General features: G+C 33.8%; 1 protein-coding gene across 2 annotated transcripts in view; it reads left to right on the top strand.

Moving 5' to 3' along the window:
* Window positions 1–26161, top strand: part of TAF4B (TATA-box binding protein associated factor 4b) — a 158944-nt gene that overhangs the window by 64084 nt on the left and 68699 nt on the right. For both annotated transcript variants that reach the window (XM_051970313.1, XM_051970312.1), the window contains exons 10-13: window positions 13551–13720; window positions 17787–17917; window positions 21566–21691; window positions 25455–25511. In XM_051970313.1, the coding sequence (XP_051826273.1) occupies window positions 13551–13720; window positions 17787–17917; window positions 21566–21691; window positions 25455–25511 (484 nt within the window). The remainder of the gene's footprint in view (window positions 1–13550; window positions 13721–17786; window positions 17918–21565; window positions 21692–25454; window positions 25512–26161) is intronic.

The raw sequence follows: 26161 nt of genomic DNA, 5'->3' as shown, positions 1-26161 counted from the left end.
TATAATGTGTTTGAAGTCTTCTATATATTTATATAATAGCAAAAGTAAAGTATAGGACCTTGTCTTCTGATACTAGTATTTTGAAAGTCAGTATTGTTGATTACATATCTGAATTTATCTATCTAATGTTCTGTTATCTCTTCTTCCCCCTCCCCTCCATCTCTATTTAATCAAGTATTTGATGAGATTTAAGTTTCTTTTGTACTTGTGTTGATGTTTTTTAAGGTCATCTATACACAATGTTTCCCCTCCCATATCAACCCTCCGCCCCCCCCCCCAAAAAAAAAAAAAAAAAAAAGTAGTAATTTTTTCATTAAGAGTGATTGTTTCAAATGCAGGCCTTATTAAAGCAACAAGGTAGATATACTTCTTTGTTTTAGAAGATATACTGCTCCTAATTTTTCTCATGGCTTTTTTTCTTTGTCTTCATACCATCAAATAGGTCATCTCGCTACCTCTCTACAAATTTTTTTGCCCTAACAGTGATGCTATTTGGTTATCACCAGTACAAACATCCCATCAATTATTAGACACTAATCACCAGTTCTTTTTTAAAAATAAATTGTTGATAAAATAAATTTTTTAATGAATTTTATTGATAAATCATTATTGCTACATTACTTAAATTTACTGTTCTCTCTTCTTCCCCTTCCCAAGAACCCCCTTATAACAAAGATGTTTTTGATAAAGAAGAAAAAAAACAATAAGATTGATTATTACATTGGAAAAATTTAGTAGTATACAGTGTTCCACAACTCTGGACCCTGAACTTCACCTCAAAGTACCTAGTCTAGGTGGTTTCTTCTTATAACTCTTAGGGGTTAAATTTGTTCTTCAAAAATTTGCAGCCATTGTTTTGTGTTGTTTTTTTTCTCTTGACATCATTGTGCTCATTTTGTGTTTGTGTCTTTTACCAGTTTTCCATTTAATGAAACCATATTCTTTATTACCCACTCTTTTCTGTCATAAAAAGTACTAATATAAATGGAGTCCTTTTCCTCCCATGGTGTAATAGTAGAGGGTAACTCTCTTTATATATTTCTCAATTGCTTTCCAAAATGTTTCTATCAATTTTCAGCTCCACTAATTATACACCCACTGTAGTACGTGTCTATCCACAACCCTTTCAATATCTCTTGCTCTCACTTTTATCATCTTTTCCTATTTCCTAGGCATTATGTAAAATCTTATGGATGTTTAGTCATTTATTCAGAGCTAGAAAGAGCAAGATGTTGCAACTTAAATGAAATTTAGTTGCCCTAAAACAGCAAATAAATTTACATATAACAACTCAAGGAAGCTAAATCATTTGTCTCCCACTCAGCATTAACTAAATCTTCAATTTTAAGTTTTTCCCACATGTTAACATTTTATATCAAAATGTTGAAATTTCCTATAGGCTGAATTGAAGTGTCTGCTTGGGAGTGTCAGACTGGTGATTTAATGGCAGAGCTGAGAACTTCTAACATTACCTCTTTACACATTGTATCTATGGTAGTGGTTGGTCCTTTTTAATAGTTCTTCATTTAGAGCTGGTGAGCCATTTAATAGGTACCCAGCCTCTATGTACCATTTAGATATGATGACAGGTCTGTGATTTGAGCCTTGAGCTGCTGCTGGCATTCCTTGTGACTGCTGTTTGCAGCCCTGCTTTTTTGCCTCATTGACTGCAGGTTGCCACTATTGCTGAAGGAGCCATCCTCATTTCTCTTAGTTGCATGCCAAGTTCATCTCTTGGCTGCTGCTGTTTCCCAGTTTTTCACAGCTATAGCATGTTGTTTGAAGATTGTGTTTTTTTCCCTGTATAGCTTCTAGTCAACTAACTACATGCCAGTTTGTATTACTGCAACTCTTCGAGTGGTCCATTGTGATAACTTCCTTCCAATATATCCTGCCCAATTTGACCATGCCTGTGCATATAATTCCTCGCTTTTTATGCACTTTTGGGCTCTGGTATGTTATAAAAAGAACACACTTTTAACCTGAAAAAACAGCATGGAGGAAACAGCATGCTTGTTAGGATTTCTTGCTTATAAATATATTTAGAACAGTTAAAATGGAACAAACTCGTTTATGTGGCAAAGTAGTGAGACAATTCTGTAGTAGAGGTGAAAAGCCTATCAAACTTAAGGATAGCTGGTTGTCCAAAATATGAATTTAAGTTCAACTTTAAATTTAATTAAAGTACCCCAAACATAATATAAATTTAAAAGCTATTTAAAAGTGGGATAACTCTTTTGATTATATAAACAAACTTTCTTAGAGGATAACAAAAGCTACAAAAACATTGTGGGCCTAAAAGTAGCCACCAATTAAGAAAACATTAAAGCTCAAATTTATTATTAATTTAATGCCAATAATAAAGTAAAAACTCTACAATATTGAACAATTCTGTAACTATATAGTAGATACAATGCTAATTTATGACTTGAGCATTGACTTTAGAGAATTCCATTTAGTTAGGAATTCTTCCATGAATTCGTAGTTTTAACTTTCTATTTTGTCTGAATTCTTTTGAATTCCCAATTTAACATCTAGTATGACTCTAAAAAATAAAAAAGTTGAAGAGGAAAACACAATGAAAAATCTGCTATTCCCTGCCTTGATTCTTTCAGTGACAACAAAGTCACTGCATCAAGTAAGTCTTTTTTTGCTTTTCTTGTGCTAAAGAAGGTCTGACTTTTCTAGAAAGAAAGTAACTATTTATTTGGGAAAAATCACTATTTCTTCACCTTGATTTTTTTCCTAAGAGTCAAGATTAATAAAATTAAATATTACACAGTGACCGGGCAATCTTCATTAATTAATATATTCCTTAATTTGGGGTGATTGTGTTAAGTGTCTCTCAGTTGTCTTTAGGATGTATTTGAGGGAAGAATATACAATATTTGAACACCAGAGGGTGCCAGAGATTCATGTTACAATTGGCACATTTGAAACCCAGAATTGACAATCGAGTATTATTAATAAAAGCTCTATAAAATCCTGTTTGGTCTCTGTTATAGGAATATGTATTAACTTAATTTCTAGTTACTGAAGGTGTTTGACAGTTTAAATGAGCTCTTAAGGGACTCCGTATGTCTCTATTAGTTGACTCAAAACTTAGAAACTTTTAGAAAAAACCATTTTAAGAAAATAGATGATTGTGTATAGTTTAAACTCCATTAATTGATTCATTGGTGTTATATATAGCAGTATAGCATATTTTATAAAATATAACAGCTGGTTGAATAAGTTAAATCCACACCTTAAAAAATTCAAACATTGTAAATTATTATGGTATCTTGCCCATATTTACAAAGCTTTTTATATATTTGTATATGTTACCTTTTTTGATCTTCACGAAAATGTTGTGAAGCACAGAAATGTTATTTTACAGATGAGGAAACTGAGGGTAATAGAGAAGTTTTGATTTCTCTAAGGTTACATAGCTTGTGCAGATCCAAGATTTGAATCTAGATTATCTTATTTTCCTAACACTAAAAAATGTAAGTTGTTGTTTACAAATTATTTAGTTGGGGGGGAAAAGGAAAGGAGGAGCTTAGAATTGAAACTTGAAAGATGTGATGAACTTTGTTTGACAAGGATGAGATAAGGAGACATTTAAGCCACTAAATGGATATGGCAGTAAGTAGCTTTCATTGTTTCTGATCTGAAAATTAAACTATCCTGACAAACATCTAGGCTTATCTAGGAATAGAAGATGCTTTAGGTGGGGAAACTAGTGTTTTGTGTCCATATTAGTACTCTGGAGATCGCCTGAATTATTAAAGTTATGGTTCTAATTTTTCTAAAGCTTATAATATTGGTGAGGAAGCAAGGACAAAAATAGATGGCATATACACGATTGTTACTACAAAAGAAAGACTTACGTGCAAGGAGATTTTGAAATAGGAGGGGAAAATCAGTATTAAAATTTTCATGGAAGATACTGAGTTAAACTGGCCTTTGCAAGAAGAGAGGATTTGGATAAATATCATAATGGACAAAGGGAATTTCAAATGGGAGGAATAGCATGAGAAAAAATTTAGTTGCAGTGTGTGTAAGGGTACAGGAAACAGCTGGGTGGCTCAGTGGATAAAGTTCTGGGCCTTAAGTCAAGAAGAGTTGAGTTCAAATTTTACCTAAATATTTAATAGCTATGTGACCCTGAGCATATCACTTAAATCTTTATTTATCTTAATCCACTGAAACAGAAAATAGCAAACTATTTAAGTATCTTTGCCAAGAAAACTCCTTGTCATAGAGAGTTGGACATGACTGACTGACTGAACAATATGTAATGAGATGCTGTTGTGGGGACTAACTTATGTGAGGAGGAGGTTGCCCTACCCATTAGTAATGAAGAGTGAGGTTAGAATAACTGATTTTATTTTTTAAAAAGTTATCTCAATTCAATTTAGCAAATACTAAGTACTTAATTATTATGTACAGAACACTATGGGGAAAGAAGTAGTTGGATTTAGATAGCTTCTACTGTTGTAGAATATATGTATTCTTGTTTTCTATTCCAAATTGATTCTGCACCTTTGTCAGAATGCTTTTTTAATACTTTTTTTTATCTTAAAAACCCTTATTAAAATTCAGTGATGACCCAAAAACTGTTCCCTTATTTAGAATGTCCTTTTATCTCTTCCTTGTCAATTGAAGTCCATTGTTACATTTTAGTAGAATTCAAGTAGTCAAAGGAGGCGTATTAAAAGTATTTCAAAAATTCATTTATTTTGCTTTTGTGTCCTTGTTTATTACTAGCTCAAATATTGCTGGTGGGGGTGTGAGGTGAAATTATACATTCAGAACTTAAAGATATCTCAGGAGTAATCAGAGCTCTACCATCTTCCCACTTTTTCCCATCATAAGAAAGGGGGGAAGGTAGTAATTAGAAAATCAAAACTTTTGATTGTTGTTTTGAAACATCAATAAAACTTTTTTTTCCCCTTAAATTCTATGAGGGCAGAGTAGGAAAGGTCAAAAAATTACTTTCAGTTCAACATTTGAAAAAATTTGTTGGTTGGTACTTATCTCTCCAAATTTAAGGAATTTAATTGCTTTGTGCAACTTGGAATAGTGAAGTTCCCTACCATTGGGGATTATACTACTTTCTTCTGGACTTTTACTATAAAAAGGAATAAGATCTTCTAGTTATTAAAACCTACAAAAGTAATAACATATATATTTTTAAAAATTTATTTATTTGCTGAGGCAGTTGGGGTTAAGTGACTTGTCCAGGGTCATACAGGTAGGAAGTGTTAAATGTCTGAGACAAGATTTGAACTTGGGTCCTCCTTACTTCAGGGTTGGTGCGCTATCCACTACACCAACTAGCTGCCCCAACATGTACATTTTCTTAAATGGTTTCTACCTATTGATAAATATAATGACTGTTTCATTAGTTTCCCCCCACCTTGTGCTTTTTTTTCCCTCTTTTATTTTGGTATCCCTCTTTGTGTCTTTTTTTCTTTTATATAATTAACACAAGTTAGTTGTTAATTGTATTTCTTCCTGTTTTCACATTATTCTATATGCCTTTTCATATAATTCTATGCTCATTATCTTGGTCATTCTTAATGCACTATTATATTTTCACTATATATTGCACTATTAATTTTCATCACATCAATTGTTATGGGCCAGAACTTGAAACAAGGTATGCATTTATAAAATCAGATACATCCAGTCCTTCATTTTTTGCCTTAACTAATAATACCTTTTCTAATCTTGTCAGGTAGTTCTGATTGCGTCATTGCCTCTCTCCCTCTTCCTCCCTCCACCCATGAAGGGTTAATTGAGGGAGGTAGCTCAGGGGATTGGGAATGATCTAATTTCTCCTGCTGTGAATTCTTATCAGATTCTTCATCCTTTTCACCTAATTTAGTTGGTACCTCCCCCTCCTGCTCTTTCTTCTTTTTCCTTATTCTTTAACACTTACATAATTTCCTAAAGTCAATTGTATTAAATATTAAGTGTCTTTGGAAATTGAGTCAAGTCCATTATTATTATAGGATTGACAAAGTTGCTCTCCTACTAATTTCTACTCCTCTAGATACAATACTGTACAGTTTCTAAAACTTCAGTGACCTGCTCCCAAATTACAATCAAGCCTTGCCTTTCCATAACCTTGACAATGTTCTCTACACATTTTCCTTGAAGAGAAACAGAAGGCTGTTTTCTAAACATCTGTCCCATTTCAGCTGAAATTCTACTTTAGCTCTTTAACAAAGTTTCCTTGTTCGTTTTTGGACTCACCCTAATTTCTGGGTCAAGGAGACTTTTCCACTGAAATCAGGATTGTGTTTGTCCCTGTTCAGGCGCCAAAATGTAATGTTCTCTTCTCTAAAATATAATCGTTCTCTGGGAGCAGGTTTCTTGGGAAGCTTCTGGAAGGTAGCGTTAGTTTCAGTTCAGAGTAATAATCATCTCAAATGCAGCCAGCTGTTAAAAGTTCAGATTCTTTATGGTTTCCTTCAAAATAGTTCAGTTAACTTTCTTAGAAGTCTGTCTCTCTCCTTGGTTCCAAGAGCTCCTGTCACTAGTCCTTTGCCTCTCCAGCTTCAGCTTTTACCTTCCTCTGAATCCAAAAACCTCCAGCCAGCACACAGGTAGAATATGGAATGAATCTGACTCCTTCTCTGAGAATGGGACTGTGGGAGCTATGACTTGTGAATCTTCTTCACTGAATCCTGACTTGTAAATCTCCCAAAAGTCTCTAGTTGGCTTGTGGGCGCTCCTTATATATGATCTCTTAAAGGTGTGAACTCTAATGTGTGAGATAATGTGTGAACTCTCCCAAAGGTGTGAACCAAGTACATAAGCATTGTTTCTATCAATTCCAGTGACCTTGGCACCCTGTTTCAAGTTTTGGCCCATAACAATAGTGGTAGATAGTACTTGATAGTAGTTGAGTCATTTTCTTATCATAGAACACGCCAATTGTTTCTAGTTCTAGAAAGAGTAATAGTTCAAACAAGTATGTTGTTTTTCTAGACTGAAAAGAGATTAACTCTTTGTGAACATTAATTCATTTGTAATCTTATTTATAAAAAACTGCCTAGGGAAGGAGGCAACAAAGTGTGTGTGGCTTGTAGAGTGAATTGATCCATAAAAAGACCTCTGTTTAGATGATGCAAGAAGTAAGTATGTTTTAGATAGATAGATAAATAAATAGAATGATGCAGGGAGTGAGTGTGTTGGGTTTTGTTTTTTTTCCCCTAACTTGCTCATGATTACTTTTGCTTTAGGTGTTTACTTGGTAGCATCTTTTGGCAGCAACCTGTGTTTTAGAGATTCTTTGGAATAGCAGAGATTGTAACATGGCTAGCAAAACCAAGATCAAATAGTAATCTATGATTGATTGGGAATAAATTGGATGGAAAAGTTGGTGATTTCCAATATGCTTCTGATTATTTGAGGACCAACTAACAAATTTAGGTATTTTCTGTACTCCTTGCTTCTCCTTTCTTGCCTTTTGATCTCTTTAATACTTGATTAGCTCTTTGGTTTATTTATTTATTTATTTTAAAGAGCTTATAAGTCAGCTTTGAATTCTAATAGCAATTTTCCTAAAAATCAAACTGATAATAATTCTAGTTTGTTAAGGAAGGAATTTGGAGGTAATGGGAAAAAAATCAAATGTTGTGTTTTCCCTTTGCAATTTATCCAGTAGGGCTACTTTTTTTTTTTCTGACTAGCAAGAATTGTTAATAAATTTCTTTTAACCAGACTTTCTGCAGAATTAGAAGAAAAATGATTATTATTTTAAAAAGAATATAAACAGTTTCCAGCTCTTTTTTCCCAGAGGTGTGAATTTGAGCTTATTTCCTCGGTGGATTGAGGAAGGGGATGTTACTTATATTTTCCAAGTGCCTAATTTTCTAGAATAAAGGTGAGCCTTTTGCATTACTGAATAGAATATTTGTTTTGCTATATCTGTCCAAGTGTGGAATAATCTAGAATGATGCTTCCTTTTTGTTTCTTGGAAGGTAAGAAAAAGGTGGATAATGTCTTAGTGGAAGGAGGGAGCCTTTTAAACTTGTTTTTAAAAAGTGGATGTTGCTAATTTTATCGTTAAGGTTTATTAATAATAATAGAATTATATAATACTTTTAAGTTTGCAAAACATTTTACATATATTATTTTGCTAGCTTCTCACAGTAGTTCTGTAAGGTAAGTGCTAGTATTACCCATTTTATAGATGTGAAAACTGAGTCAAGTGATCCCAGAATATGCAAGCAAGTATCCTGTCTGAGGTAGGATTTGAATTGAGATCTGCCTAACTCCAAGTCTAGCATATACAGTGGATAAAAAAGAGAAAGGAAAACATTTTAAGTTCTCTCTGAGCCATCTTAAGTGTGACGATAATGCTACATTTTTTTGTGATTGTATTTTATTTTTATTGATGTTTTGCATCAATGATTTAAAACATATATTCTTCTTTTCACTAGAGGGACCAGAAAACCTAAATTTTCAAATGTAGTCTCAGACAAATAATTAACTGTATGACTCTGAGCAATAACTTAACCTGGCTTCCTCAACTGTAAAATCAATGTTATAATAGCATCTGCTTTGTAGGATTATTATGAAGATCAAATGTCATCTTAGCATAGTGTGTGGTGCATAGTAAATGCTTAATAAATAATTGTTTCCTTCCCTCAATCTTTCCCCACTGTGTAGAGAAAACAGAAATTACAAGGATAAAGGTTAGACCTTTTCCATTACGAGGTAAAAGTTACCTGATAAAATTAAGGACCACTTCCCTAGCTTGTCCTCCAAGCCATCTTTTGTAGCAAAATTTTTTAAATGGGATGGGGGAACCATAGTGGTAGTTCAGTAATAATAACATAGTTCTATCTAGCACTATATGAAATATTCTACATCCATAGTCCTCCTACCCCTGTGATGATGGGGAGGGAAGTACATCATCTCAACTTTTCTTCAGGGCCAAGCTCGATCATTTTAATTTCAGTTTGAGAGATTTAAAAATTATTGTTTCCATTTACATTGTGAATATTGTTTTCCCAGTTTTGTTAACTTCAGTTATCTGAGTCTTTTCACAGGGACTGCATTGAATCTCTGATTGGAATTGATAGGAAATTCTTAAAGACATTCTCTTTAGCAGCATAGACTCAAGAGTTGCACAGAGTAGGTAATAACTTATACAGGTCACAGAACCTATACCCCAGGTCTTTGTGGTTTTGAGGCTGTCAACCTTATCACTATTCCATGCTGCCTTTCATAAATACTTCCCCTTTTTCTCTGAATTTTTAGGACAAAAATGATATTCAGTCAGTTAATTTTGCTGTTGCTCAAAATGATAGGCATTTATTTATTTCCAAATATTTGCTACCACAAAAAAAGTCTGTTATAAATATTTTTGTGCATATGGGACTTTTAAAAAAAATCTCTGGTCTCTAGACAGCAAGACTTTTGGTTCAGAAAACAATTGACATTTTCATTACTTTATTTAAAAAAAAATTATAATTCCAAATTTATTTCCAGAATGGTTGTACCAAATTGCCAGCTCCACCAGTGAATTAGTCTGCCTGTCTTCCTTCAGTATCTCCAATATTAAATAACTTTGCCAGTTTTTCTGGATGTATGAGGTAATAAAAATCTTGAGTGGTTTTGATTTGTATTTTCTCCTTTTAGTGATTTAGAACTTTCATTCATATGGTTGTCAGTAGTTTACTCTAATCCTTAGACCATTATCCATTGGGGAATAAGTACCACAAATTTTAAATAAATGAACTTAACAATCAACTTAAAGTTGGGAATAAACCATCCTTCTTGGAAGACTTCACAACAAGAATTAACTTCTTTTTCTCAACTGTCTTGAAGTTTGGATGGGATAAACATTGTAGCCCTTGCTTAGCACATAGTAGATAGTTGAGAAATATTTGTTGACTGACACTTCCCAGACTGCTGTGGTTTACAATGCAAAGTTTTATGTGAACTGTCATATGGAGTAGTGGGAATAATCTGCCAAAGGAGATTATGAAATTTTCTGGCTCCAGAATGCATTAAGAAAATCATAATCTGTCTAGTAGGTTTAAATTAAGATTACAATTGTCTAAAGAACAAATTTCTAGTTAGAAAACTAGATTGTTAGTGTTCTTAGCAGATTTTTAATGAATCCACAAAACTTTTTACATAAAAATGCTTACTTCTCAAAATCTACTACTTCTAATTCCCTCTAATCCCATTTCTGGTCCTTTGAGCTGGCTAGAGCTACTGTGTTGAGGCTATAATGAAGCAGAGAATTTTTATGTAAAACAACATAGTTTTGGTTGGGAACCTAAATGCAAAACCTCATAAAATCCCTTCCAGCCTTGTGATTCCAGCATTCACTTTTCTGTTTCTTCAAATAAAGCAAAGGTTGTCCAAAAGGACTTTTGACTATCTTCTCAAGAATTGTGCTTTGTAACTGTCTTCCTCTATCTTACTCCATGCTTAGAAATTTTTTTTTGTATTGCTGCTTTCCCTTCCTAAAATGTAGTGTTTTTGTCTCATTCAGGAGTATCTCTTCCTTTCCTCCAGAGGAGTTTTTCATCTGTTCCTCAGCCATATAGGGTGCTGTATGACACTTTCTCCCTCAGCAGGGTCCTCTTCTACTTCTCCTGACTGTCTGTTACCATGGCAACTGGCAGCTGGGCTAGAGGGAGCTGTGCTCAGCCTGGGGCCAGATGGGAGGAGGTAAAGCAGGCAACAGATCTTGTAGGGGCAGTTCCCTGTGTGCCTGTGGAAAAGGGCTATAAAGAGATTCTAGGAAAATAAAGGACATCTTCATTTACTGTAGACATCTTCTAATTCCCTTGGGTCTGCTGAAAAGTCAAGGAGTACTGGTCTCCTTTTGCCATCATGTTTCATGTTAAGGGAATACATGAGCTGGCCCTAGGATTGTAGTTGGTGTATTAGTTCTTAGCAGGAGTAGATCTAGGGCCTTGACATCTGGCTTTAATCCATGCCCCATTGCCCATATTGATTGCTTTTTGGGGCAGTGGTATAAAAATTAGTCTTACATTTTATTTTCTTGCTATACTTTCAAATTATCTTAACTGTATTTTTAAGGGAAGGATGACTTTATATCTTGAATCCAGCCTGTAGTTATCAATTTTTAAATATCCCCTAATCTCTCTTTCTCTAATGTTCAGTTATTTGAATTATGATAAAGAGAGCCTTGAGAAAAGTGTCAGGTGTTAGGTATGTGTGAGGTTCTTTCTTTAGTATATGAGCATATCTTGAATGTGAAGTTACTTCTATTGAATGTGAAAATTTGTGTTTTGGGACTTTAAATCATCATCTGTAAGAGTTAGAAGAGACTTTGTAGCCTCTCATTTTATAGAAAAGGAAGCAAGCTCCCAGAGATTAAAGGAGCTCTTCAGGGCTGCTTGCCTAGTCATTGAACTGAGGCTCATTAGAATGTTTTCCTCACTAACAGGAATTCGCCTTTATTTTACTCTTAACATTTTTTCATTATTTTGTTCAGAGCTGGAAGGGGCCTTAGGTGTCATCTTATTCAGCCTCTTCCTTTTCATGAGGAAATTCTTGGGACTCCAGGTCATATGGCAGAGCCAAAATTTGAACCCTCTTCTTTGGACTCCAATTATTTCAACTATAAGCTACTCCTAGTTATACTTGTAAAATATTCACAACCTCTCAATATTTATGTGCAGCAACTAGGTGATGCAATGCATAGTGTGCTGGGCCTAGAGTCAGGAAGATTCATCTTCATGAGTTCAAATCTGGCCCCAGATACCCACTAGTTGTGTGACTGTGAGCAAGTCACTTAATCCTATTTGCCTCATTATCTGTTTCTATAAAATAAGCTGGAGAAGGAAATGGCAAATCATTCTAGTATCTTTGTCAAGAAAATCCATATGAAGTCAGAAGAGTTAGATGTGACTGAAAAATAACTGAACAGCAAAAAGTTTATGTATTAGTTTTTAAACTTTGAAGTGCAATTTATGCTATTTATGTAGATACTGAATTAGTTCTTAATGTCCTATAAATCTGTAATAATTTAGAGAGCTTTACCACCATTCCTGTTAATTTGGAAAGATTTTCTTTAGAAATATGCATTTTAAAAATGCTAGAATGTGAATTTTTGACCTTTAAAAATTTCTATGGCTCATCTCACCAATACTAATTGGTTCCTTTACTTTCCACTTTGTATATTTGAGGTTTTAATTATATAATGCCAGGGTACCCAACCAGCTCTTGTCCTCCACTTGTTTAATCATTGTTTCCAAGACTGTTTTTGAGGATTAGAATTGCTACTACCAGGTACCATTTGACTGGACACTGAGATTGTCAACTCTTAGTTTGGACACTTGATCCTAACAATTATATTTTTATTTTCCCTTTCCCTCAATAGATGCATTTGATGTTCTTTTGACAGAGCATTTAGCTCAGGCACAGAATTGTAGAATTGTGTGATTATATTAGGAGCCTTAATAATCTAGTTCAGCTCCCACCCTATGATGTAGATCGCATAGTAATGCCCTCAGAGGTTTGCCCAGGATTGCATAATGAGTTAGGAACTGAGCCCAGGACCCAACTTTTCCTGTCTCTCTTATGCCAGCATGGTTACACAAATTGGCTTACTATATCTCTGTATGTGGAATGAAAATGGAAGTCTTAGTGATGCTAATGGTAAAAAAGAATGCTGTTTTTGATTAGATTATTTCCCACTCACCAAGTTATATGTTTTGATTTTGTGTCTATATCACATTTCTTTGTCTAACAATGTAGCTGCTTTTTTTCCCTTGCTTGTTGCACTGCTAGGAGAAAGGTGTAGATTTCCCATGTTAGATTCTATTTTTGTTTTGTGCTTTTTAATGGAGCAACTCTCAATCAGGAGAGTGTGAATTAATTAATTTTTTTGTTTGTTTGTTCAGAATACATGAAAAGGTACATTCAAGAAAAAAAATCTTACTTGCTCCTAACTTCATGATGATGGGTAATGATGTATTAATATCAAAATACCCTCTTTGAGGATATTTATGTAAAGTCCTATTCTGAATAATTTAGGAGTCAGGGACCTGTTCCTGCTTCATGTAAAGAAATGACAGCATATCATTCCTTTATCATTATTAGTGTCTCTTAGGGAAAATTTCCTTAACCCTTTAATTTTCAATTGTAACATGGACCTGTCCAAAGTTGTATCATATTGGTAGATCATCCTTCATCTTCATAGCCTAGGGCTAATGTCATGGATAGATGTTTTGACTATGATGGATCTTAGTAACTTGCAACCACCATGAATGAAGGAGTTGAAAGGTTCTATTGTAGGTCTATTGTGCTTTTGGTATTTTTAATGCCTCTCATTTGAGGGGAAGAGAAAAAGATCTATGGGAAGGTAAGTTGTCTAGTGATCCCTCCTACCAGATGAGAATGTGCTTTAGCGCACATGGTTATAGATTGTACTGGTATTTCTGTCAGCGATCCAGTAAATTGGACAAAATAATTTTTCACATATAGGAGAATAGATTTTAGTCTATCTTCTTGTCCTAAATTACATAAAAGAACAAAGCAAGAACTTATCTTTCTGTTAGAGATGAAGATGACATCAATGACGTCACTTCCATGGCAGGAGTCAACCTCAGTGAAGAAAACGCCTGCATCTTAGCAGCAAATTCTGAATTGGTCGGCACACTGACCCGTTCTCATAAAGAAGAACCATTCCTTTTTACGGGAGCTCTCCAAAAGAGAATTTTAGACATTGGTAAGTTAAAATGTTTCAAAATGTGACAAGTAAAGTGTTTGATGTTGATCCATATGATGAAAACGCTACAAAATGCTAAATACCACATTTGACCAAATTAACTATTGAGGTGAAAAACTTTCCAGACAAGAATTTCTAGTCTATTGGCCTCAGAACTCCTTGAAAATTAAAGATGCTCTAAATTTCATAGATGTAGGGAAAATTTTTTTTGTTTTTATTTTGAACATGAAAAATAATATATACATACATAAAAACACATATATTCCCTGCATTTGATATAATTTCTAATTTAGATAGCAAAATATCATATTATCTTTCTATGGTTTAGAAGAGGACATTGCATCTTTTCATATGTGGACCCATATACACACACTTCCTTGGTTTCTCTTCCTATCATTTCATAGCTTCTATAAGCGATATGACATAATGTAGGGTGTGTGTGTGTGTGTGTGTGTGTGTGTGTGTGTGTGTGTGTATGTACATGCATATATTAAAAATTAGCCAAGAATAATGGTGTGATTTTTTTTTTAATCTTAGTCCTTGAGTAAGAATCATCCCATCTCATTCTTTTTTAAAAGGACTCATGACTGTAAGGATGTTCTCCATTAGGCCAGAGAAATTGGCAGAATTCCATTTTATATGTCGAGGGAGATGTCAGAGAAAATGCCAGTAATCTAGATCTCAGTTTTGGAGATACATATCCTAATATTACTGGAAGCATGTATGATTTTCTTATGGCTCTACTTCATTATTATCCAGATAATATCCCTTTACTATCTAGTCTGTTGATTGAAGGAATCATACAAGTAAGCTTTCAGTGAGGCTGTTTATTTTTGTTTGAAAGATTGATTCAAAACTCTCACAGAGCTAGTCCTTTTGAGACTTAATCTTTGCCTATGTATTTTTTTAATTACCACCTGTATTTCAGGTGTACTTCACATTTTAAAAGTTCATTTTCATTCTGAAATAAACATTAAATAAATGGCCTTTCCGAATGTATACTTAAATAGTAGAAAAGGATTGTGACACAAAAATGTACATCTTCTATGCATAGCTCATGTATTGACTATCTGATAAATTCAGTTTATAGTTGTTAAAGCTTTCCTGCTTGTTTGTGTTTCTTTCTTGCCTTCTGTTATCTTATGTTCCTTTTTTAAAAAAAAACATGACAGGTATATTTCATACTCCGCTAATCTAAGAAAATATAGTGAATATTTACTGAATATAAGGCACTTAATAAATCCAGCATGAGAAGCATGTTTTTTTAAACTTGATTTTAGAATAATTTATTTCTTTTTAGTCTTCTAGACAAACGAAAATTTGCTAAATTTCTAAAGAGGAGATCAAGCTCAATAGATGCTAGTTTTGAAATTTCAGTTTTATCACAAATGCATATGAATGGTGATTGTATGTTTGCTTACCTCTTCTTAGGAATCTTATCATTGTAGTCAGAGATAGCTCCCTATAAGATATTCTGAGATAAAAGCAAAATCCATCATTAGCTTTTTGTGTAGTTACTAATCTGTGGTAATGGCACACATACAGTTTTATCTATACTTTTCTCCCATTTACCCCCTTTTGGGACTACTGTCATTAAGAGATGTGCTGACTATTGAGTAGGAGCACATATTATTGCTGCACTATTATTCTGCTTCATTCCTTTTGAAATGCATTTTTAGCATGATAAAAATCTTGATTGCATGAAAGACATCAAGGTTGACACAGGTATCCTGATATTCTGGGGTATTGTTTTGGGGCCAGGTATTTTGTGATTTTGGAGGGGAACGTGGGCTATTTGGGAAGCTGATGCTGTTAAATATACTATTATATAGCTTTATTTAAGCCATATAAATATATATATATATATATACATATATATATGCACATATACACATAAATAACAATATAAAAAGCATAATTTTTCTGTGTTTTCAGAATGTTGTGGGATACAGATGGAAAGGGGATGGTTTTTATTTTACATAGATTCAAGCTGAAATTTTAAATAAAAAGCCTCATATTTAGAATGTGTATCTCAAGATATGTATATGTATGATCAAGAGATCATATACAGATTTATAGTTGGAATAGTACTTATATATCACAGCCACACAAGGGAAGCAACTTTTCCTAAGTTCACATAGGTACAAACAGATGGCAACTGAACTTAGAATCATTTGATTTTAAGTAAGCAGTTCTCAAATTTTCTGATCTTAGGATCCTTTTGCACTCTTAAAAATTGAAGGATTCCAAAAAGTTTTTTGTTTTTACAGGATGTATCTATTGATGTTTACATTAACATATCAGAAATTAAAACTGATTTTTTTTTTCATATTGTGTGTATCTTGTGTTCTTGGTCAATATCTATATCTCTCTCTATGTGCCTAGACATAGATAGGCATGTGCATGTACACAAACACACACAATGAAAATAAACCTATTATATGTTAAATAACATTTTAAAATGTAACTATTTTTCTTAACTGAAAAAATTTAGTAAGTAGAACAGCATTGGTTTACAACTTTTAGGGGATGCAGTTAGGCACATGAAAATCTCTTAATATCTGGTTCAATAGAAGATAGTTGAATTCTTGTATTCAATCTTTTGTAATGTTATTTTTGTTGAAATATATAACACATATGTATTTGGGAAAAGAAGACTTATTTTAATAAATAAATAAGATCTTAGTGTTATTTTGAAAATAGTTTTGACCCAACGAACCTCCCAGAAGAGAGTTTCAGAGATACTCAGGAATATTTGGACCACATTTTGAGAACTTACTGTTAAGAATAACAACCAACAAGTAAATAGCATTTATATAGTGTTTTAAGATTTGCATAACATTTTACAAATATTATCTTCCATCTTATCATATCTTAAGATTTTAAATGATCATGTCAAAAAAAAGTAAGCTTTTTGAAGGTACAAACTTTTTGATTTTTGTTTTTGAATTCCAAACATCTACCATGATCATCTTGTATGTTGTCTTGTATTCAAATGATGTCTTATTAATTGAAAAGAGTTTTAAAAGAGTTGAATGGTCTGTCTCCTTTGGTGAGAAAATTTGTCTCATCTTTTGTTTGCTTGATCACATACATAGTTATAATTTTAATTAATTATTTTCCCCTATTAGTAAGTATTTGTTTTCTCTCCTTGGAAAAAACAAAACCCTCATACTCAAGCAAAATAAGTTTTCATATTGGCCACATCCAAAAGTCAAACACTGTTTTCAGTACCATTAAAAGACTTTATTTGGCTACAGTTATACATGTTCATGAATTTATTTAGGTTTGTAGTGTATGTGGGTGGATGCACACTTCAAAAATACTCTTTAGCCACTAATGAGGAAGCATTAAAGTAATATTTTGTCTTTGGGTATGTAGTTCAAGTTGTTTTCATGAAACTTTCTATATTTAATCAAGGAGCTTTGCCATTCCTCTCTTAATAACAAAGAAAGGGGCTAGTAACACCTATACACAAATAAAAGAGATTTTCAAAAGGAAACATATAAGATGATACTTTGGTACCTGATACTGTATATAAATTGGCAATCAGGTTGCTTGTTACTTGTAAGAAACAATGTCCTTCTATGCAAGGAATGTATAGGGTTTAAAAACATGTAGAAAGAATAGATTTTCAAATTCATTGAAATAAATAGCATGAATTGTTAACAAGTATTGTGTTAAACAGGGAACAATGTAATTTTCTATTTTTAAAATTATTAAAATTAACAGAATATGTCACTAATTTCTACAATTATTGTTCTCCCCCTTGAACACTAGACTTGATTTGTGTTCTTATTAACTTTGTCCTATAAATGACCTTGCATGGAGAATGATTCTAGGGGCTAAGTGAAACAATGTCTATATTTTCTGAAGCTTCAGGCTAAGTTTTATTAATGTAATGTCTAAGATCTTTGAAGTTGTGACTTTACCAGGAAAATCATAATCTCCAAACCTTTATTCATAATGGGTATGACTTCCAGGGGGAACAGAATACCTGCTGTGCTAATTATTTCAATTATCAGCTACTGCTAAAACATGTAATGGATTTTCTCTGCTTCCACAGGTAAAAGGCATGACATTATGGAACTTAACTCTGATGTTGTGAACTTGATCTCCCATGCTACACAGGAGCGATTACGAGGCCTTATAGAAAAACTGACTATAATTGCTCAACATCGAATGACAACCTGCAAGGTAAAGGAAATCATTAAGGAAGTTCTGAGTAGTTTTTTTTTCCTTTTTTCCCCATATTAAAAGGTCCATTTATTGTGTGTCTTCATAGTTAAATATTTTCCTAAGGAAAGTAGCCAGATTAAATTATTCTGTAGTTGGTATTTGTGTAAAATCATTTCATATTTTTAATTGTTTCATAATTCAGAAGATGCAGACATAAATGTACACATGGAAAAAATAAAATTAACATTTAATTTAAGTTGTTTATCCAAGGGTTTGTGTTGGAAGGGAAATAAATTAGGGTGCCATGCTTGACTCCCTTTTTGTTTTGTAAAAATGGTAGCACCATGGTTTATCATTCATATCCCTTGTTAATATAAGGCACAGGAGCTCACTGAATGAAAGCTGATGTCCCTGGTGAATGTGACTGTCTGCATTTGTAAAAATCACAGAACCAAATGCGTAGTGTCCCTGGTGATGTGCTCACACTAGCCATTATGCAGATAAAGGCACTAGAGGCAGTTGTTAGTTTGGGGAGGAAGAAATGATTGGGTGGTGAGTAATAGATAATAGCCTATCTCTTTTCCTACATCAAGGAATGTTAGTAAGTGCATTTGGAGTAAGATTGCATGTGGATAAGAAAAAGCTGAGCTGAAAGATGTTAAAACATTTGGGTTTTGTAGTATGGTCACCACCATGATGTCCTAGCCGTAGGTTAAGAGGAATCCAGGGGAACATCAGCTGCCACACCACCGGTGAGTTCCCTGGAGTAATTGTCCTACTTTCTCTACTTCTCTTAAACTTTTGGGAAGATTGGATTGTTGTTGCTGAAGTCTTCAAATAACATTTTTAGTGAAAATTCATTGGGCTGAGCACTAGCCATATGAACTCAGCACTAGAAAAGACTCTGGCAAAACAAAACCTGAGGGATCAAGACCATTGTTTCCAGAGCCCCAGGGAGTGAAGCTGTGTATACTTCTGGTTGTTGACTGAACTGAAAGTTATGCATGTGAAGCTCTGATATTAGTCTATCTTGAAGCAAAGCAAACTTATAATTTCTATTGACTTTTTTGTCTCTCCCCCTACCCCCATGGGTTAAATAAACAATTTCAGTTTCTAAAGTTTGTTACTTTTTACATTTTTGAGCAAGGTTTATTTTTTTTATTTTATTTTATTTTTTTAAATACAGCTGTATTATGTTTATGGATTGTTCTTGTATAAATTTTAACATAATCTGTCAATACTAGGTAATGAAGTTTGGGAATTTGTTGTTTTAGAAAGTCATGTTTAGCATTCTGAATATTGTTCAGTGTGCAATTGCTTGCCATTTTTAGACTGGAACTTTATGTGCCAACAGCACCTGTTCTAGGGTTTTTTCTTCCTTTGGCGAGTTGGGTAGCATATACCTTACCTTAAAGACTTCATTAGGAAAAAGATTAAGGCCTCCTTGCTGCCCCATACAGCTATCTCATTTCCTCCTATTTCCATATAAAAGGAGCTATTCAAGTGGAGAGAAAGACAGCTACTACATCATCCTTTGTCTTAATTTAGCCATGTTTGTCTTCAATTTTGAATTCTTTGATATCAAGCTCATCTGAATCAATTTTTTTAATTGGCTATTTTGTCATTCTAATAGATATTTGCCACACTTCTGAAGGGACAATTCTATCACTGACTACAGCTGGCATTTCTTCTTTCTGATTTCTTCTTTCACTTGGGTTGTTCTCTTTAGTTCTATACTTAAATCCAGATTCATTCACAGTGCTTCCTATTCATGTAAATAGAACACTGTAAAGAGGCAGCAAGCCACACATTTGGAGGTTCAAGGCATATAACTTGCTATTGATGTTGCTGCCAGGTGTGTTTCCAGTGACCTTGTCTGCAAACTATTTGCTGCAGAATTGGTTCATTTTTTTTTTTCTCAGTAGGAAGATGCCATATTTCCTTTGTTGGATATAGTTTGCTTCCTTGACATTGATAGCATTTGGTCTGTGTTATTTATTTTTTTATTCTTAGTTGAGTGTTTAATATAGAGTGGTCCTAAAATTAGGTGAAGTGTGTCTTTTTTTACTTTTCTCCCTGTTTTTGTATGAAGAATTCAGCTGGTTCCACCAGCTGGATATACAGGAAGGAAGGTGGTGAGGTCAGGCTTAGTATTTAAAAGGTTAGAGACTCAGTAGGAAGAAAGGGAGGAACTCATCTGTGGAGAAACATCTGGAAAAGTAAAGAAAGGTGGGTTATGCCAAGGGCATCTGTATTTGAGTAGGAGAAATCTCAGCATGTCAGTAAGATTGGGCCAAAACTTTTTGATTCATGCCCCCTTTCATTTAGTATGTTGTGTTCCATTTTAAATTAAATCCTGTCAGTAAACTATCTCCAGAGTGTCTGAAAATGAAAATGGGTAAAGATGAGGTATTTAAGAAACCACTAGAGATTTTGTTTATACACTTCTATGGTAGGCCTATAATTTATTCCATACTTTTAACTTGTATTATTTAACTCTATGAAGCATATGAAGATTCTTTTTATATTAGACTCTTAGCAAAATAAGTAGTACTGTTACATCTTTTCTTCTTAAAGTATGTAATATTCTTTTGATCTGGTTAAACTCAAACAATAAAAATTTAATTTTAAAAGGAGAATTCTGGCCGTATGAAACTCCCTTCCTTTTCCATCCTCCCCTGGCTAAATGAAAACCCTTATAAGAATGAAAGAAAGATGGGGATGGGCACCAAAGGAATTTTTGAATTTAGGGAGTTTAAAAATATATATCTAGCTGTTGGATTAATTATTTCAAGAAACATTATTTGTCTTTAAAATTTCTATAAAGGTCATCATTAAAGAATGAGTTAACATTAATAATTTTTAAATAGCTTGAGGACAATTTTTTTTTTTTTTAAATTTAGCATTCCTCCTTTAAAAAGACAGGGAAATGTGAAGTTGTAATGGTGTTCAAGAAAAATAAAATTAGAAAATAAAAAGTGTAGAGAGCTTTTTTACTATTTAACCCAGAGTATTTGAGTCAATGGAACTTTTCTTTTGCTTTTTTCAACATTAGCTATCCAGTTATATGCAGACTTAACGTAGTTACCCAGTGTTGTAATTATAACATTAAATAAATTTTGCTTTGTTCTGAATTTTACAAAGAATTTAAATCACAAGGAACAATTTTAACAGGTATATATGTGAAACCATTCTATTGCCAGAGTAATTTTAAGAGAAGTGTTTATTTCCTATCTTTTTTCTATTACTATTCTCTTTTTTCTCCTCATTCTTTCTACATTCTTAACCATGGGATGGATAATTCTTTAAAACTTTATGAGTGCTAAGTAATAAATAACATAATTTAGATTATGTAGTCTATAACTCAGTCTTATTTTCAACTTTTTATTGATAACATTTCCTATTTTGATGTTTTAAGACATAGGCAAAGAAATTATTAATTTCACCTAAACTTTTTTGGGAAAATTAATTGTTTAATTACATTTCTGTTTCTAGGGAAGATATTAAAAAACCTCATGGTAGAAGGTGGCAGATGTATAAATACTATCTCCTTTCACGTGTATCTCTTTCACTGTTTTAGTGTTAAAATTGTGGACTTTTGTTGTCCAAAGATCTATCTATATGAAATAGGACTTGGTTCTATAACCATTGTTTGTTTCTTTCCAGGAAAGTGAAAATTATGTCATGTCTAGTGATACCAGATCACAGCTTAGATTTCTTGAGAAGCTGGATCACATTGAAAAGCAACGAAAGGATGAAGAAGAACGAGAGATGTTGCTCAGAGCAGCTAAGGTGGGGGCTTAATTCTCTTAGCAGTAAATGTGACTCGATGATAAAGTTGGGATTTATTTGATTGCTTGCCTTCTTAGTTATTATCAGATAAAATATGCCTATTTTTTCTCAAAAAATTTTTCTGTGATATTTTGATTTTGATATCAATTTAATCTGCATGCTCTTGACTATAGTAGGAGCAGTCACATTAATCTGTTGAAAAATATATCCATTGAGACATAACATTTCTAGTGTTTTAATTTGCCAAAGCTGAATTTGAGAGAAAAAAGTTTGGAGAGTAGGGAACAAAAGAGGGGAAAAATGAGGACCAAGGGAAAAAAAAAAAATACTTGACAGTAGAAGAAATGACATAACAGATTAAGAGCCAAAAAATAGTCATTTTTATTTGATATTGTATTGGACTTCTTATGCTACGTGGAACCTTAATTTCTTTGGGTCTCAATTTCCCACCTATAAAATGAGAGGAATTTCTAAAATGCCTTCAAGCTTTATCTAAATTGGAAGAGACTGCAATCTTCCAGTCTAACCCAACCCATCCTTTCTTGAGTTGGTGATTTGAGGAGCATTTTATCTGTTTCACTGGCAGAGTTTGCAGGGATAATAGCTTCCAAGTTCCTAATAACTATTCAATAGTATACTGATTAGTTTCATGATGTAGCCTTCTTGTCACAACTGTTGGCTTATTTTACGTTTCATTTCTCTTATCCCTCAATTCCATTATTGCTATTATTAAGAGTCCACTATCCCACTGATCTTTTCTTGTTAGGCTCAGTTCTCTTGGATAGAGAAAAGATGAGGTATTACAAGTAAAGGATCATTAGAGTCCCTTCTATTTTTGAAATTGTGATTATAAGTGTAACAATTTCTTTCTAATTCTTAACAGTATAGAAATCCTAAAAATAAAAACACTTTTTACCTTCTCTCCCACCACCACATATCTTAGGGGAGATTACTAATTTTTTTTTTTTTTAGGAGAATGGGGGTCTAGGACTGAATAATAGCAGTTCAGAAAGAGATGTTTATTTAGAGGATAAATTTGAGAATTATTGGCTAATGTTAAATTGCTGTCTGCCAGCTGATTGTTTTGTGACTGAACAAGTCACATCACTTCTTTATATTTAGTCTGGAGATAAATTTGTCTCTGATACACCTCAGTAAGATTTAATATCTCTAAGGCATTTAATATCATTTTTAGAAAAACATGATCTAAATTCAAAATGTTGCATTATGATGAGGAAATATGTTATTGTTAGTATATTTTACTTATTTGAATTATTGTTGCACAGAGCAATTATGGTGTCTCCCCCATCTCCCTAGTGGGAAAAACAGACCTTTTATAAACCATGAACCATTTCCAAAACACTGAAAAACTTTCATTTGAAGTAGCACTAAACTGAAATACCCAGGTTTTTTCAATTTGATAGATAATTAAAAAGCAGTTTATTATATGGATAATGTTGGACTTGGAACTGAGAAGGCCTGGGTTCAAATTCTGCTTTTGTTACTCTGTGGCAATGTGCAAATCATTTGTGATTTACATTGGTAGAGTGAGGTGCCAACACCACCACTCAATCACAGATCTGTAATGCTTTCTTTACTATTGGACTTATTGAGTATATTTAAATGTATTTGCATTGATTAGCTTTGAAATAAAATTATCTTAATTAGATTTGTAGCTAAAATTAGAGTTCTTACTAATCGTTTTTTAGTTCTAAGAACTTTGTAGCTACTTGATGAAGACTTTTAATATTACAGTAATCTTAAATCTTAATTCATTTTTTTAACTTGTTTTATAATACAAATAGCCACAGTGAAATTAGTGGCAGGTAAACATGTACAACAAAGCACTTCATGTTTTGTTTGGTTAGTGATTGCAGAATTTCATAGCTAGAATAAATTTTATCTTAGATTTATTTGGGTTGGATAACTTTGTCAAGATGAATATAATTGTGTATATTGAAATGCATTCTGCCAGACTATGCCGTTGGAGTCAGGAAGAGATCCTTTTCTCTAACGATAGAATTTAATTGGAGTTGCTCCTTTTTGTGTGAAATGTGGCAACATTCCCATGGCTTTCTTTGTACAGTTTTCAGAATCACAGAATTGGAGAGTTAGAAAGAACTTCGGGGGCCATCTAGTCCAACCCATATGTGAAAGGGATCCCATTATACCATGTTAGACAGTTATGCAAACTATAGGAAGAAGAACCTGTAAAATAGTCTAAACTATTATTAAAACAACATTATTATTAGGACATCTTTCCTGAAATCAGGCCTATGTATATCCTTCACCCATTTCTCCTGATTTGGGCCTCTAGAGTAAAATCTAATGCCTCCTTCACATGATAGCCTTTCAAATATTTTAGGTACTGCTATTTTCCCCAAGCCTCCTCTGGTCCAAACATGCCCAGTTCATTCTGTTATGATATGGATTCAAGGCTCTCCATCATTCTGTTTGCCTTCCTTTGGATACTCTACAGTTTATGCTGCTTCTGAATAGCTTTGATGTCCTTAAATAGTGGCATCCAGAACGGAACACCATGCTGAAATAAAGTCTGGTGATGATGGAATGGAGTTGGAAGAGCACCACCTCCCTATTCTTGAAACCTAACTTAGCCTCTCAATGTATTTCAAGATTACTTTAGCTTTGGGGTGGGTCATGGTAGCTACCCCAATATACTGCTAATTTTTAAATTAGCATGCTAATAGTTAAAGCCCCTAGATACATTTTTATGGCATTGTAGTTCAGTCAGCATTTATTAAGCATCTTCTCTATGTTAGATACTGTCCTAAGAACTGAGGGCACAAAAAATAATGAAAACAGTTTATCTCCTCAAGAAACTGAAAGTCCATTGGAATTACTACATTCTGTCCTGTGTTCTTGTTTTATCTCCTTTCCTAAGCTGTAGGAGCAGAGGGCTCAGCTTTTCCTTTTGAAATGCCTAGCATAGGAATGAGGGGAGGGGACTAGGCCTGTGATTGCATTGGAAAAGGGGACTTACCTAGAGCATATGAGGAGATATGAGTGGCTGTCCAGAATTACACAGCTACTATGTGTCACAGAAAGGACTTGAATCCTGGAGCTTTCTGCCTTGTAGGCCAGCTCTCTGGACATTAGATCATGTTGCCTCTTGCTTTGAAACATAGTAGATGTTTAACAAATATTTGTTGAATAGATGAGGAAGAATTTTGATTCTGATGGGTTACTAAACCAATAAGGAAGGATTCCTATAACTTCCATGCTGAGATTAATTTTCCTTTTCTTTCCATGTCCACATAGGCAGGGATTTTTAAGGAGATTGAAGTCTTGTTAGAAACCAGCTCTGATCTTGACTTAATACAACAGCTTATGAGTTCCTCTACACCATGTTCCTAAAAGGGTTTCACTAGGCCATCAGCACAATGTGGCTGGGATACTTGAGAAACCATTATTCTTTCCCTCTCTCACCCCATCTGTTTTTGATGTCTGCTCCTGACCTGAACAACGTCATGCCTCAACTGAACCTGACTGATAGTGTTAGCATCACTTTCAGCATAAGCTTCCTCCAGGGAAGAACAGCAGCAGTAGTAACAGCAGCATCAGGCACAGTTAAGAGCAAAAGGGAAAAAACGTGGGGGTGGGCAACCAAACCTGTATTCTGGCATTTGCCCTGGAGCTAGGATTTTCAATCACAAGAGAAAATTGTCATTTATTAAATATTTAACGGCTGCCTTGGTGTTTAGATGCTAGTAATTTCTATTACAATTTTCTTTTCCTTTGATAGAGTCGTTCTAATAAAGAAGATCCAGAGCAGCTGCGATTAAAGCAGAAAGCCAAAGAGGTAAGACTTAGAGCCTCACTATGCTCATTGCCTTTGTGTTTGAGAGAAGGGTGGCAGCAGTGCTAGTCTGCCAGCAATTAGGTCAGGGTTTATTTTGCTGTGGCATACCATTTGCAGAGGCCTTGGGGAAGGACAGGAACTGCCACAGGCAAGGGCAGTACTTCAAATAAGGTCAATGAATTATGAGCTTTCCTTTTAAAATTTATTTCCAAGGCCTGTCTAGAAATGGTTCTTTGTAAAGTATAGCAGTGCACTTGGTAAGAATATAATGTGGGATTAAAAAAAAAAGGGAAACTTTTGAGATTTAGCATCTGGGACTGTACAATAGGCTACATTTTTCCAGGGTAATTGTTCGTTTTGTAAATCTGATACTGCTTATAATTCTTTGGCTGGGAGGCGGTACTGGGATTTAGTTTTAAATGGAAAATGCCTCTGGCTTTTAATTTTCTGGGCCCAGCAGTTTTCTGTTCTGGAATGGAGCCCTTGTTTCACACAGTTCATGTTTAGCTGCAGGGGTTTTAGTTTATAGCTTAGACTGGTTAAGCTTTTACTCCCAGAGGCCTCTGCATAGCAACTGTAGAAATCAACAAATAAGTTCATTTATGTCTGCAGCCTCCTCTCAGTAGCTGACTTTTTACATTTCCCAATAT

This window comes from Antechinus flavipes, chromosome 1, assembly GCF_016432865.1.
Source record: "Antechinus flavipes isolate AdamAnt ecotype Samford, QLD, Australia chromosome 1, AdamAnt_v2, whole genome shotgun sequence".
Taxonomy (NCBI): Eukaryota; Metazoa; Chordata; class Mammalia; order Dasyuromorphia; family Dasyuridae; genus Antechinus; species Antechinus flavipes.
The sequence above is the reverse complement of the archived record's forward strand: the minus strand, read 5'-3'. Positions and strand labels throughout refer to the sequence as shown.